At 46.3% G+C, this 13,258-nt stretch overlaps 1 protein-coding gene across 3 annotated transcripts in view; it reads left to right on the top strand.

Moving 5' to 3' along the window:
• The first annotated feature begins 2,246 nt into the window (after positions 1-2,246).
• SH3RF3 (SH3 domain containing ring finger 3) overlaps positions 2,247-13,258 on the top strand; it is a 410,554-nt gene continuing 399,542 nt past the window's right edge. For 2 of the 3 annotated variants that reach the window (XM_037807809.1, XM_037807810.1), the window contains exon 1: positions 2,248-4,413. In XM_037807809.1, the coding sequence (XP_037663737.1) occupies positions 3,796-4,413 (618 nt within the window). In that variant the 5' untranslated portion in view covers positions 2,248-3,795. Of the gene's footprint in view, positions 4,414-13,258 lie in introns of all 3 variants that reach the window. The other variant, XM_037807811.1, reaches the window with a different exon arrangement.

The following is a 13,258-nucleotide window of genomic DNA, read 5'->3' as shown; positions in this document are numbered from 1 at the left end:
ATTTACTTATATAATTGACTTCTTGAACATGTGCAAATTTAACTGAGTAATATAAAACTGTACTTGTAATACTTCAACTATTTAGTTAACACCCTCAAATTCCCTTACACTGTAGTAAATTTTACTTGGCTACTTCAACCAGAAATTGTAAACTGGTGGCCAGTTTGGCCACATGTTTATTTTATTTGGCTAATGTGGTGCTTTTTTTTTTTTTTTTTTTTTTTTTTTAAGAATCAAATTGGTTGCCAACTGCTTAACATCAGATCTCACACAAAAATCAGGACTTCCAACTTCTCTTGAAAAATAGGAAGATCTGGCAATTCTGGGTCCTCATTTTCTCAAGACAGTCAGTTTATTGGCTGAAGCTGAGCAGCACCTATCCCTTTTAGAAGGGGCAGGCATAGCTCACTGCAGTCTCCACCATGCTCTACTGCCTTAGGCTAGCCCTGCTTCATTAATTTATATCACTTGCCCAGTCTCTGTATACATTTGAGTTTGCAAACTGTCTGTACTGAGGGGGCTGGCTAAGGGAGGTATTAAAGGGGTAGAGTGGAAGCAGATTAAGTCTCATAAAGGTCAGGTTCATTGGTCCTGTGTTTGCTCAACAGAGCTCCCTGTTGTTTTGCCTGGGTGGGGAATAAAAAAGGGAACCTGAGGGGAAAATGTGGTTCTACACCCCTGGCATGGGTGTCTGTTGTGCTATCTGCCTAGCATGCCACTTCTTCTGGAAACTTTCATCTCTCCTTCTGTGTGATGGCTAAGGGTGCTGCCAGGTTTCAGATGACTCTGTTCTTCTGGCCAACACATATTGGTCCAGGGAGTGTCCAGCTAATCAGAGCTGCATGAGGGGTTTTTTAAAACTTCTAGGCAGTGACAGCATCACATGAGTCTCTTGTCAGTGACTGAAACTGTTGGATGAAAAGCTTATGGAGCCTTTGACCATGTTTCCTGCCATATGGGCTGGAGAAGCAGCAATGGCTGGTACAAGAGAGGGAAGGATCAAGTCATCACATAGAGTAGAATGGAGAGCAAGACACACTGGGAATTCCAACTGCACTAATCTGGCCAAAATCTTATATCGTATCTATCCTATTTTATTTCTGAGATGCCCCTTATGCTTATAATATATTCTGGTCTTTACAAAACCTAGCTAGAGTTGATCCTGTTGCTGGCAACCCAGAGCACCCAAGGCATTTCATCACAGGCAGTCCCTGCTCTCTATGCCTGAGCAGACAGACCCCTCTTCTCTCTACCCATTGTGTTCTGTGTCCATATTACCTGCTTTGGGTCCTTCTGAGTCCTCTCAAAAAATAAAAACCCCTTTGTTGTTCCTGAGCAAGAGTCAAACAGGAAAAGACGGATAATGTGAATGTGCTTCTGTGCACTGTGATGTGCCTTCGTGGGAAGCCTGCTCCCAGGTTCTGAGGGGCCAGGCAGCTCAGGGATGTCTGTCTCCATCTGACACCAGTCACAGTGCAGTCTTTGCCAGCACTGAGGTGAATAATCCACATGGAAATCTGCACTACTGAGAGATGTCCATAAAGCAGGTGGGAAAATCCTCTTGTCACTAGAAGCAAAGTTTCCAGGGATTGGCAGTCTGATATGCACTCAGGATACCTGGAATTGATGTACCAAGATTTGGGTTCAAATCGCCACGAGGCAGTGAGATTGAGACCTTTCATTCATTCAACAAGTACTTATTGAGCACTTGCTATGTGACAGGGACTGGTTTAGGCACTGGGGATATGACAGTATAAAAGCCAGTCCTCATGGAGCTTATATTCTAATGGAATGTGATAACTTGTAACAGTAAACAGAATTCAGTCCCAATTATTTCACAACTAGGAGACTCACATTCCTCATTTGTAAAACTAAGTTAAAAATACAATTATCTTACAGGGTGGTTATGAGGATTAAATACAGTAATGCTTTGGCATGTTCTTGGTATTTGAGCCTCGTCAAATATTACCTTCTCCCCGAAAAATCCAAAAAGTTACATTTAATCTCACAAACCACCCGATAGCTGACCCGTAGGTGGGCCCTCAGTAGTTCTTCGGATATCAGCCCTGGAAAGAACTGGCTGTGAAGCGTCGGTGGGCCGCAGTTTCTGCGAGACCCGAAATGGTCACAGCTGGGGCGCGACGGGAATACGAAAGCGGCCACGAGAGGGCAGCGCACTGCAGGGAATCTCTTCGCTGTAGCTCCCAGCAAACCGCCCAAACTTCCCTGCCTTGAGTTCCTCCGGTACGTATTTCCGTTGCTCTGACGCTCTCAGAAGCCTGGGGGGTCGGGAAGGAGAGCACGGATAGCCTGTCTCTGCGCCTCCTGAAGAAAAACGCGAGCGGGGTTCAAGACACTACGCTGCAAAGCGCGGACTGAGCGCTGGAGACCCTCGCCACTGCGCGGGGAAGAGCGCAACGAGAAGCCTGCTAAACGGCGAGAAGGTTGTTCTGTTTGGCGCCAGCCTCGGACCCGTGATTCCTCCCGGGACCGCTAGATCGCCGCTTAGAGGAGTCGGGCGCCGACCCCGGGGGCGCCCACGGCCGCACCGCCCCGGCTTATTTAAGGCGTCTTTCCCTTCCTGCCTCGCCTGGCGGCGTTTCCGCAACAACACGCTCGTCTCCGGGGCTGTCATTTCTGCGAGTCGGGTGAAAAGGAGGTTTGGAGCACTCCAGGGAGTCGTCGGGGAAGGATGCCCGGACGTGGGCTGTGCCCCCAAACTGCTCTCCCGCGCTGGCGAGGAAGGGGATCGGGATAACGCAGCCCAAACTTTCCTTCGTGGCAACATCGGGGGAAAAGAACTCTCCTTGAGGCTTGAAGAAAACTGTAGGAAAAGACTACGGGCGCCCGGAGGGGAAGAGGGCAAAACCCGTGCAGGAAAAGAGCGATCGGAGTTGGGGGTCCACCTTTTCCGAGGACCACTGGAGCATTATCTAGAGGGCAGGACCCATCGCCTTCATCCAGCCGAGACGAAGGGGGTCTGGAGGGTGCGGCGCCTCCTTTTTCTGCGCCCACCCCGCCCCACGTCCCGGGCAGTGACCATGACCTCCACGCCACCCTGATGAGCTGCGCGCTCCCCGTGCGCTTCCTTGCTGCTGAAGAAGAAGAAGGGTCTGACTGAACCCGGCGCGGGCACAGCGACCGGCGGGCAGAGGCCCTGGGGCGCATGGAGGCGCCGCGAGGGCGGCGCGGTTGGCCAGCGCCGGGAAGGAGCGCGCGCGACGCGTCCATACCTCCCCTGGGACCCGGCCCGCCACTCTCCCCACTTCCTGCCGCGGGGCTCCCGGCAGCGGGCAGCAGCTTGGCGTCCAGACCCTGCTGAGAGTCGTGCCGGGCCGACTCCTAGGCCACCGGCGCGGGACGGACGCGCGGAGCGGGACAGGTGTAGCGGGTAGTACCGGGGGACGCCCGCCTCGGAAGGACTGCTTTGGGCTCGAGACTGGGCGGGAGTTGGCTGGAAACAGCGGGGAACTCCGGCTCCTTGCGAAGCGGGCCAGTCGGTGCGCCACTTTTTCACCGCCCAGCCAGGGTGGGAAGATCGCGGGGTAGTCGCGCCAGAGTCTCCGGGAAGGAACCGGGCAACACCCCCGCTTCCCTGCAGCCTTCGCTTCTTTCGCGACCTACTTCACCCACTCCCCAGTACGCCGCCGGGGGTGGATGAAGTTGCGGCGGAGCTCGGCTCCTGGGCGGCTGCACAGGCCGCTGATCTGATGTCTGCTGCCCGCGGCAGGCCCTGTTTCGGCTCCCAAACCTAGGGCAGCTGCGCGCGCGGCCGCCGGCGGCGGCGTCTTCTCCATGCTTCTCGGAGCGTCCTGGCTGTGCGCGTCCAAGGCGGCCGCAGCTGCTGCGCAGAGCGAGGGCGACGACGAGAGGCCGGGCGAGCGGCGGCGGCGGCGGGCGGCGGTCGCGGCGGGCGAGGAGATGGACGAGTCATCGCTGCTGGACCTGCTGGAGTGCTCCGTCTGCCTGGAGCGCCTGGACACCACGGCCAAGGTGCTGCCGTGCCAGCACACTTTCTGCCGCCGTTGCCTGGAGAGCATCGTGTGCTCGCGCCACGAGCTACGCTGCCCCGAGTGCCGCATCCTGGTGGGCTGCGGCGTGGACGAGCTGCCTGCCAACATCCTGTTGGTGCGCCTGCTGGACGGCATCCGCCAGAGGCCCCGGGCGGGCGGCAGCGGTAGCGGCGCGGGCAGCGGCAGCGGCAGCAGCAGCAACGGCGGGAGCCCGACCGCGCGCCCCTGCCCCGGCGCGGCTCCAGCGCTAGGGGGAGGTGGTGGAGGCGCGGCAGGTAGTGCGCCGGGCTCCCCCGTCTTCTTCCCCGCGGCCGCGGTGGGCACCAGCGCGACAGTGGGCAGTGCCACCGCCAGCCTGCGGGAACTGGCGGCTGCTAGCAGGAGCGCGCCCCTGGCAAAGGTGGGTATCAGCCCCGCGGCGCAGCACCATGGTGTGTGTGTGTGGTGTGTGTGTGTGTGTGTGCGCGCGCGCGCACAGTGATCAGGAAAAAAGGGAGACCAGAGGGTGCCCTCCACGTTGGCTCCTTCGCCTTGTTCTTCTTTCTCCAACTCGTGACGTCACGAGTGTCCCCATTCAATTCCTACTTCTCAACTCTTGGACACTGTCCCCCTCCCCCCTCCCCAGTGCCCTATCACTTCTGAACTTCTCATCACACACCTGCCGACCCCGGAATTCCTTCTCCCACCACCTGCACTCACTTCCTGTGGGCACGTGGTCCCAGGGCTCCTCGACACAGTGTGTCAACTCCCATCCTCCCATGGGGGTGGGCATGTCTTCCTGTCCCGCTGCTCACCCTAATCCCCCTATTTACCCCGCCTCTTTAATTTTGCTCCTCCCTCCAATCGCCTCAGAAACTGCCTCCTTAACCCTGGACCCCCAGGCTCGCCCTCTGACTGCCCACCCTCTGAGTGCACACCCTCGGGGTGGTTCTTTGGCCTGCCTCTGGGTAAAGCTGGTGCTTAGTGTTGCTCGGCTTCTGGTAGTGGGGAAGCCCGTGGGACTCCTGCCTGCGTGTGTTTGGAGAAGGAGGGCAGAGTGAAGTGTGTAGCAAGCGGTTGGAAGAAAGCAAACTGCAAACTCTGTTTAACTGGAGGAAATGAGTTAACCCGCCTGCCTGAGGAGAGTTTTGGCCAAGGCCTTCTTGTGGATTTGGCGGCATCTGCCAGGAAGAGAAGGTTCTCTCCTTGGCCCTTAGTGGGGCAAGGGTTGCATTCCCACGTGGGTCGTTAGTTTGGGTTTTCATTTTGGGCAACGACATTGCCCAGCGTTCATTGCTTCTGTTTTAATCAAAAGACCTTCTCTTGAGAGCTTCAATGATTTGGTTTCAAAACTTCTTAGCACTTGTCCTTAGGTACCTTCTGCTGCCCTGGGGATGCTATGGGGGAAGGGGTTTAGGCCATGGGATGCCTGTTTAAATGGGAAACAAAACTCACCTCTGTTTTGCGCTTTCTTTAAATGGAGAAATATCTATTTAAAAGCCTAAAAAATGCACTGTTAATATATTGGAATTATTCTCTTTGTTAGAAACACAACCTTATTCCTCTATTTTGACCATCTAACGAGCCAATGGTGCATAAAACATAGACAATGTGTGTAATAATGAAATGCTGGGAAAATGCTAGTATCTGAACTACTTAGTGTTACTACAGCCAGTAAGGTTAGGAACTTAAGCCCTTGAATGTTGAGCTTCAGAGTTAAATGTCATACTTGGCCGAACTAGGTTTTCCTCATGGATCAGGAAGAATGGGCAGTGGGTCAGTCAAGGAGTATTCGTGCTTGATATCACTGCCCAAGGAGAACTGAGTAGTTTTACTTTGGTTTTAATTGTAATTAAATTCTGTTATGTACTCTTGTCACAGATTTTCAAGATTTTCCTTCCTTCCTGTCCTTGCTGGGTTTACCTAAGGTATTGTAATTAAAAACCTTTACTTGCAAAATAAGCAGGTTATCTCCTCCTTCTCCAAGAATTATATGATTTTTGAAACTGTGTTTCTCATAAACTGTTGGAACATTTTGTTGGCAGTGTGTTTACAGATGTCATCCCAGTTCACCCTATGTGAATTGTGCTTGACCAGGAGGTTAGAAAGTAACCACCGAGATGGAAGAGGTCACAGACTTGAGGCAGCTCAGGAATTTGGTGGCATTTGTAGCATTCTTTAGAACTTGTCAAAGGTGCTAAAGCTCGTAATGTCTAGTGATGATGTTTTGTAGCAGAAGACTAATTTTTTGTTGACCACATTTTGTAAATTTTGCCTGCCTTTATGGCCACATGTAGTTATCAGACTGTGTTCCTGCCTTTCTGTGCTTCAGGGAGCTTTTAAAACACATTTTATTAGTTTTTTTTGCTGTGTTGAGTGAGTGTAACCCTCAGCCCTTTCTTCACAAACTTGCCTGAAAGGGACTAGGTTTGGGTTCTAGGATGAGTCTGAGTTAAGTCCAATCTTATATTTGGTCATTTGCAGAAGAAGTGGTGGAGGTGGGGTTTGCAGTACCATCTAGATTTCCATCCACTAGTTTTGAGTCCTAGTGCATCCTCATTTCAAGGGGTAGGTGGAAGCGGTTGTAATAGAGAGTTGAACATTAAACAAACCTTTAAGTATGGAAGGCAAAAACTACAGCTGATAATTACTTCCAAACTGATGGTTGATACTCTGCTGTCCACTGGAATTGCTTTGATTCTGTAGCAAAGCTGTTATTACATGTTTAACAGATGAGCATTCATTCCATTATTGAGCAAAATACCATGTATACCCGAATATCAAACAACCTTAAATATAATACAGTCCCTTTTTTTCCAGTGAGAAGCTCCTCAAACTTTCTTTCAGGCCAGTGTGTCATCTGGTAGGCTTTTCTGTAGCATCATTTGGCATAGACTCAGTCATTTCATTGGGAGAAACCCGATGTCAATAGGTACAGATCTGGGTATGTAGATAAATATCAGCTGGGATTTTTTAATAATTTAGTTATATTTAGACATTTGGAATGCTTCTTGTACAAAATGTTTTAATTTCTGTTTGCTTCTACTTGCAGTTCATGAAGCATTTTTCTCAACCTCTTCATTTGCACCTTTTCATCATCAGGGTTTTGGTTATCCCCAGGCTCACCTGGAGTGACCCAGCCTGGTGGTAGAGCCTCTCAGCTTTACTTACAGTTGAGCCATTTGAGATAAGGCATTTTTTTCAATCAGTTAATGATGTTGCCCTTGGAAATTTTATACCAAGTTACAAGTACCCACTGCCTATTATTAGGACTTTTGGTCTTTTCATTTGCCCTGTTGGCAAATACTTGTCATTATGTGCAGCTTCTTAAAATGGTCTTTAAAAAGTCTTGTTTTGAAATGTTCAACAATTTGAAATTGTGTAGTCATACCTGAAGAATGCTGAATGAGTGCTAAATTTCTTAGCCTATCTTGCTTGTCTTTTGTTTTTACAATTTTCCAAGGTGACCCCTACAAACATCCCAAACTAACAATGAATCAAGGTGTTTCAGACAATGTGCTTTTCTAAAAGAGTTTTGTGGTTCCAATTGAGTAACTGAAAGAGTGGTTTTAAAATGAGAAATTTAGTGAGAAATCAAACAGGGCAATTGCAAATTTTTTTCAGAATGATTTTTTTTTTTTGAAAAGGCCTTTTCTTATATTTGGGCATATCCAGTATTTGTTATGAACCAACACTATGCCAACACTATGCCAGATATTGTTCTAGGTGTAAAAGACAGATGGTCATGGAGCTGACATGGTGGGGATGAAAAGCATTCTGAGCTCTTGGTACTTTTCAACTCTGCTCTCAGGAGGGGCCTGTGGGGACTGACTGGTATAAATCCAGAACTCCATGAAGTTAAGAGGAAGGACATTTTCACAAATTAAAAATACTGTAGAAAATCTTCAGCAGTGCCTTTGATGATGTAAAAAGTAGGCATTACAGCCTACTTAGTTTGTCTCTATTGTGTACCTTAAAGGACTGCAGGATATGTTTAAATTGGATCCACTTGAAATCTCTTCTCTACCTCTTAGCCAGTGTGACTGGGATCCAGTAATGGAAAAAGTCAAATAAAGTGGGGAATCATAAAAATGGTGTCTTTATTAAATATGTTATTTTATAAATGCACATATATATTTATTTATTCATCAATTTTAGATATAGTGCTAAGGCTTTTCTTTGTGAATGTGACTGCTGGGTGGAGTTCCAAATTGTCTTTCTAACTTAAACCACAGCCATAATTTATGATTTTCTATTTGTTTCTTTCAGTGGATTGAGAACTAAGACACTTGCAAAGAATTCTGAGGGGAGCCTCTTTCAGAATTTTAAATAATCCCTCCAAAGTTTTGTATTCTTATTTACACCTAATTTGACAATTTTAAAGCAATCTGTCTTTATTAAGTCTTTCCTAAGCAGTCACCTTGGTTTTCCAAGGAGTGACTGTTTTTTTTTTTAACATGCAAATTTCTTTGGTTTATATACTATTTAGTTAAATGATATATTTGCCATTATAAGTGCAAGTCGCATAAACATGGTTGAGAATAAAGACAACTAATTCCCAGTAAGCAGAGGACTCATGTGGGGGAGTGAACATATAGACAGCAGCCTGCCAGCCTTGAGCAGTGCGTGTGTGTTGAGGGGGGTTGGGGGGGACTTAGACTCTTTTATGGAGGAAACAGAGTGTTGGTTAGTCCAGCTGGTGACTTAGGTGGAGGCCAGCTTAGAGGGTGTCTATGCTGTCTAGAAGCAACTTAATGTGTTCTTTAGTTGTTGACAGTTGGATAGAGTATACCTGAGATTTTTCTATTTAACAATTACAGGGTGTGCAGTTTAGAGTTAGAGTGGCCATTGTTGGGTAGGTACTTTGGTGCACTTTGACATATATTGCCTTATGAAAAGTTCACAGTAAGCTTGCAAAGTGAGTGGTATAATTGCTATTTTGAGACCCAGAGAAATTGATATACAGTATGTGCGAAGTCAGAGCTAGGAAGTTGATGGAATCAGGGTATATCCTCAGGCTCCATTCTTCTGCCCTTTCTATTCTCCTAGGCTGTATAATTGGGATTTTCTACACCATATATTTGTTATTTGGTTTGGGATGTAAAAAAGACTCCAAAGGAACAGGTCCAGTGGTTGGAGGTCCTCAGAAAAAATCAGACAGCTCCCAAGAAGGCAGGCATCTGGTTGATTGGTGGTGACCATGATTACAAGGCTCAAGTACCCAAGGCTTTGGGTGTCAGATGAGTCACAGTTAAGCCCTTTTCAATGGATTGGATTCAGAAGCCTCTCTGGATGTAGCAACAGGACCATTGAATCTTGCAACAATCTTGCATTTCGATTTGTAGCCAGTTGGTGAACAATCTAAAGTTACCATTTATTGAGTGGCTACTATGTGACAGATGTTGAATCAGGTGATTTAAATGTATCTCATTTATTCTTTACTACAACTTAGTGAGGAAAGTTGTTACATAGGTGGAAGCTGAGGCTCTAAGATGTCCTTGCTCAAGGGCACATAATAAAGATGAACTTTGGACATATTGGCTAACTGGCTTCATGGTTAGATGAGTCCTCTTACTCTACAGTGAACTCAGTTCATTAGAGACCAAGGTCTCAAACATAAGCAGCACTGACTCCTTAGATTCACTTCACCCCATAGCCTGCCAATTTGAGGCGGCAATCTTGTAAATTCATGCTTTTGATTCCCCAGGTGATTGGCAGGCACTATGGAGAGCAGTGTAGTCCAGGGAAAGAGCACTGCTTCCAGTTATTTCTTTGGCAACAGGTAACAGCAAGCCGTGTACAAATGGCAGCAGTAAGGAGAGAATGATTTCAAATAAGTACTGCAGATTGTGCAGTTTGGAGTTAAGAGTGGCCACAGGATGGCTAGTTCAGTGTCTCAGTTTTGTCATCCGGGAACCAAGATTGTTCCATCTTCCTGCTGTCCACAGTGTTGGTTTCATCTTCAGTTTCACCCACTTGGTCTCAAGAGAGAGGTGGTGGCTTCAGGCATCATGTTCCCATGACAGTACCCAAAAAGCAGAGGAAGGAGGGTTTCTTCCCATGGTTCTCTCTTTCCAAGTTGGTGGACAAACCTTGACTCGGACACCCTCTAGCACACTTCCCCTCACCTCTCCGCGGCCTGCGTTGCATCACATGCTTGTGTTTGAACCAATGGCAGCTCGGCAAGGGGCCTGGGACATGGACACAGGATGGGCTTCCACTCCTGGGCTGAGGCCCCACCCGCCTCCCCGAGATGCACATGGCCAGCAGGAGAAGTGGATCCCCAGGCCAAAGTGGGGTCCTGTGAGGAAGGAGGGAACGAGGTAGGGACTGGGTGGATGGCCAAGAGTGTCCTGGGATTTGGAAGCCAAGGCTCACTTACTTCCCCACATCCTCACTGGGTGCTCTCTGGGCAAATGGTTTAACTTTTCCGAACCTTCTTATTAGCTAGTTAGGGGTCGTATCAGCTTTCTTGGATAAATGAGATAAAGTACATACCCATACAGGGCCTGGCATAAATTGCCTACCATATCAGTGCCTATTACTAATCCAAAATCTCAAACCTCTCATAACCAATGAGGCATACCTCACTGGGCCCGCCTTTCTGTTGATGAATTATTGTATATAATATCGTAAATTAAGGGGATGCATGTGGATAGGTATATGTTTCTATCAGTGTAATATCATGCTTTGCTTTTAGATTCAAACCAGTGGGCATCTAAGATAAGTGGTTGCTTGAATCAGTTTCACCTTTTAAATTGCTTCCATGTTTTAGCTTTGCTATCAGAGGCAGTGTTCCTGATGCTCTCGGGGTTCGTTAAAGTAAAAAAGGTCTAAATTATAATCTTCTAAAAGAAAACGCAGGAGGGGAGAATAATCCTGCCCAGTTGCTGATATAGCTGATTGACAAGCTTTCTTGAAATACTAAACCTACCTACCACCTTAATCTAGATAACATAATAGCTTGTCTACAACTGCCTGGAATTAGGCTTCTCGTGGTGCAATTGAGCTGAGCAGAATTAGATTCAATTGTTTCTTGATTCAACTTTTGAGAGCCCTGCTTGCTTGCTGGAGCATGACAAAATTAGGTCTTAATTACGCAGTTGTTTCAAGTGTGTATGTAAGTGCAATCTGTATTTAATCTCTTTTTTTTCAGTTAACACAATTATTTTAGAGGTACATTTTTGAAACAACACATCAGCAAGGATAAGGTTGGGGGGGGGATATTCTTTATAGTACCAGTTGAAGAGGCCAAGGTCACTTTTTGTCAGATTTGTGTTGCTTGGGAAATCTTCAGATTTGATGAATTAGAAATGCACGCTTGATGTGTGTATTCTATTGGAATTTTAATTAACCTTAAAACAACAGGGTATCAAGCTGAGGTGTGGGTAGCAGTGAATGGTTGAAAAATCATACTACCAAACCATAATGTGGGGCTCCCTTTTCCCTTGAGTGAAATTAGAATTAAAAAGTGTATAAAGTAGTAGCCCAATTTGAATTCTACCCACAAGCTGTTGCCTTATTTCTTAAGCTCTGTGGCTTATGAATATTTAGATACAGCAGTCCTTTGGGAGTCTTGGAAGAGTTTCTGAGAGGAGTTGCTTCAGTTGGTTATTTCACTCTTCTGCCAATGTGTTTATATTGTTAACTGATACGAGGGTTATCTGCAAACATGAAGATATTATGAGATTTGCATTTCTACTTATTGGGATGTGTGTGTGATACTCACATGAATGTGACTTTACGTGAATTGGGATGAGCTGTAGGAATTCAGGTAAATAAGAGTTGGCAAGAGAATTTCAAAACACACCAGCGCAAGGAGCAGATGTAAATGTACTGGAGCTGAGAGCATGGAGAATGAGAGAGGGACTTCTCAATCAGTGTTCTGATGGGAAGGACACAGCCAGGGCTTTACAGTGAGTTTTGTTCATACAGAAGTTCAAGAAATAGGATATTTAGGCTTTTCTCTCTTCTGCTTCATTAAACAAATTTTTGAGTTGAGTGTCCACTCTGTACCAGGCACTACAGTAGTGCTGGGAATACTTAGGATAAAATTATATTGGTCTTTATTAATAATAAAAAGTAATTTTCTCTTTTAAGTGATCAGATATGCTGTGGAGAAAAACAGGGATTTATCTGTGCATATCTTTTTGCTTCTATGTTTATCTTCCAGGAATTTCTAATGAGAAAAAGTGGCATCGATGTGATTTGGGGGCTCAGTGGTTTTGCAGTGGGTTCTCACCTTTTATAGTTGCTTCTCCCATGGTCTTGATTTGCCAGATGAGGACTTCTCATTTCTGCTTTTTACATCTTTCATACTTAACGATGGAGAATGAAAATGGTGGGGAACATCTCTTTAATAGTTGGATGCTTCAAAAGAAAACTTGTCTCTAATTTTTTATTTTCTCAGATGCACCACATTCTGGCAGCTTGGTCCTGCGGGAAAGGACAGTGTCTTTCAGAGAAGGTGTCTGACCATTGCTAGTTCTTAAGTGGAGGGTCTCTAAGTGCCACTTTATCAGGAAACAAAAGGGTTTTGCTGTTGTGTTTAGAAGCAATGGAGATAAATTTGTAGAGCACATTTTTGAAACTGCTTTTGCTTTTGGGAGGTCATCTTCCAGCATCAGCCTCGCCTCAGGTGAAAAGTAGTTGGATTTGTCATCTAAGACCTAAGGCACATTAACAAAAGATTATATTTTATTTATTGCTGTATGATTAGCACAGAGCTATTTGAGAGAAAGAAGAGAGGAGAGGGAAGTGTAGATGTATTTCAGTAAATGCTTAGAGATTAAATAATCTTATTAGATACTTTTAGCCTTAATCAATAGTTGCTTTTCCTTGCAAAAACTGATTTGTTGATCTAGTGCAGCTTTACCTTCCAGGGGTGCTGTTTGATTTGAAGGATCCAAGAATTCTTGCAACAATTCCTTAAAAGCTTGTTGTGCTCACATGTGTGGTCTTACTAGGTGAGAAAAGCTCTGCAGGGGCCCATGCTGGCATGACGTGATATCCATGGGCCAAACTGATAGACAGTTTCACTTTCTTCATGTCTTGTATGTATGGAGCATTTTTGTCCTGATGAATGCAAAGGACTTACACATAATATTTATTTCTCATATGGCAATTTCTAAAAAATTTTGTGTGTGGAAGAAATGAAGACTTGAGAGTTTGACTTGTCAAAGAACGCACAGTCATTGCCGTTTCCAGGACTTGGATGCTGTTTTAAAAAATTACCTTGGTGCTTCATTTTCTGGGCAAGGTTGCAA

The sequence above is a fragment of the Choloepus didactylus genome, chromosome 17, assembly GCF_015220235.1.
Source record: "Choloepus didactylus isolate mChoDid1 chromosome 17, mChoDid1.pri, whole genome shotgun sequence".
In the NCBI taxonomy this organism is placed as follows: domain Eukaryota; kingdom Metazoa; phylum Chordata; class Mammalia; order Pilosa; family Megalonychidae; genus Choloepus; species Choloepus didactylus.
Note: the sequence above shows the minus strand (reverse complement) of the source record. Positions and strands in the feature narration are given on the sequence as shown.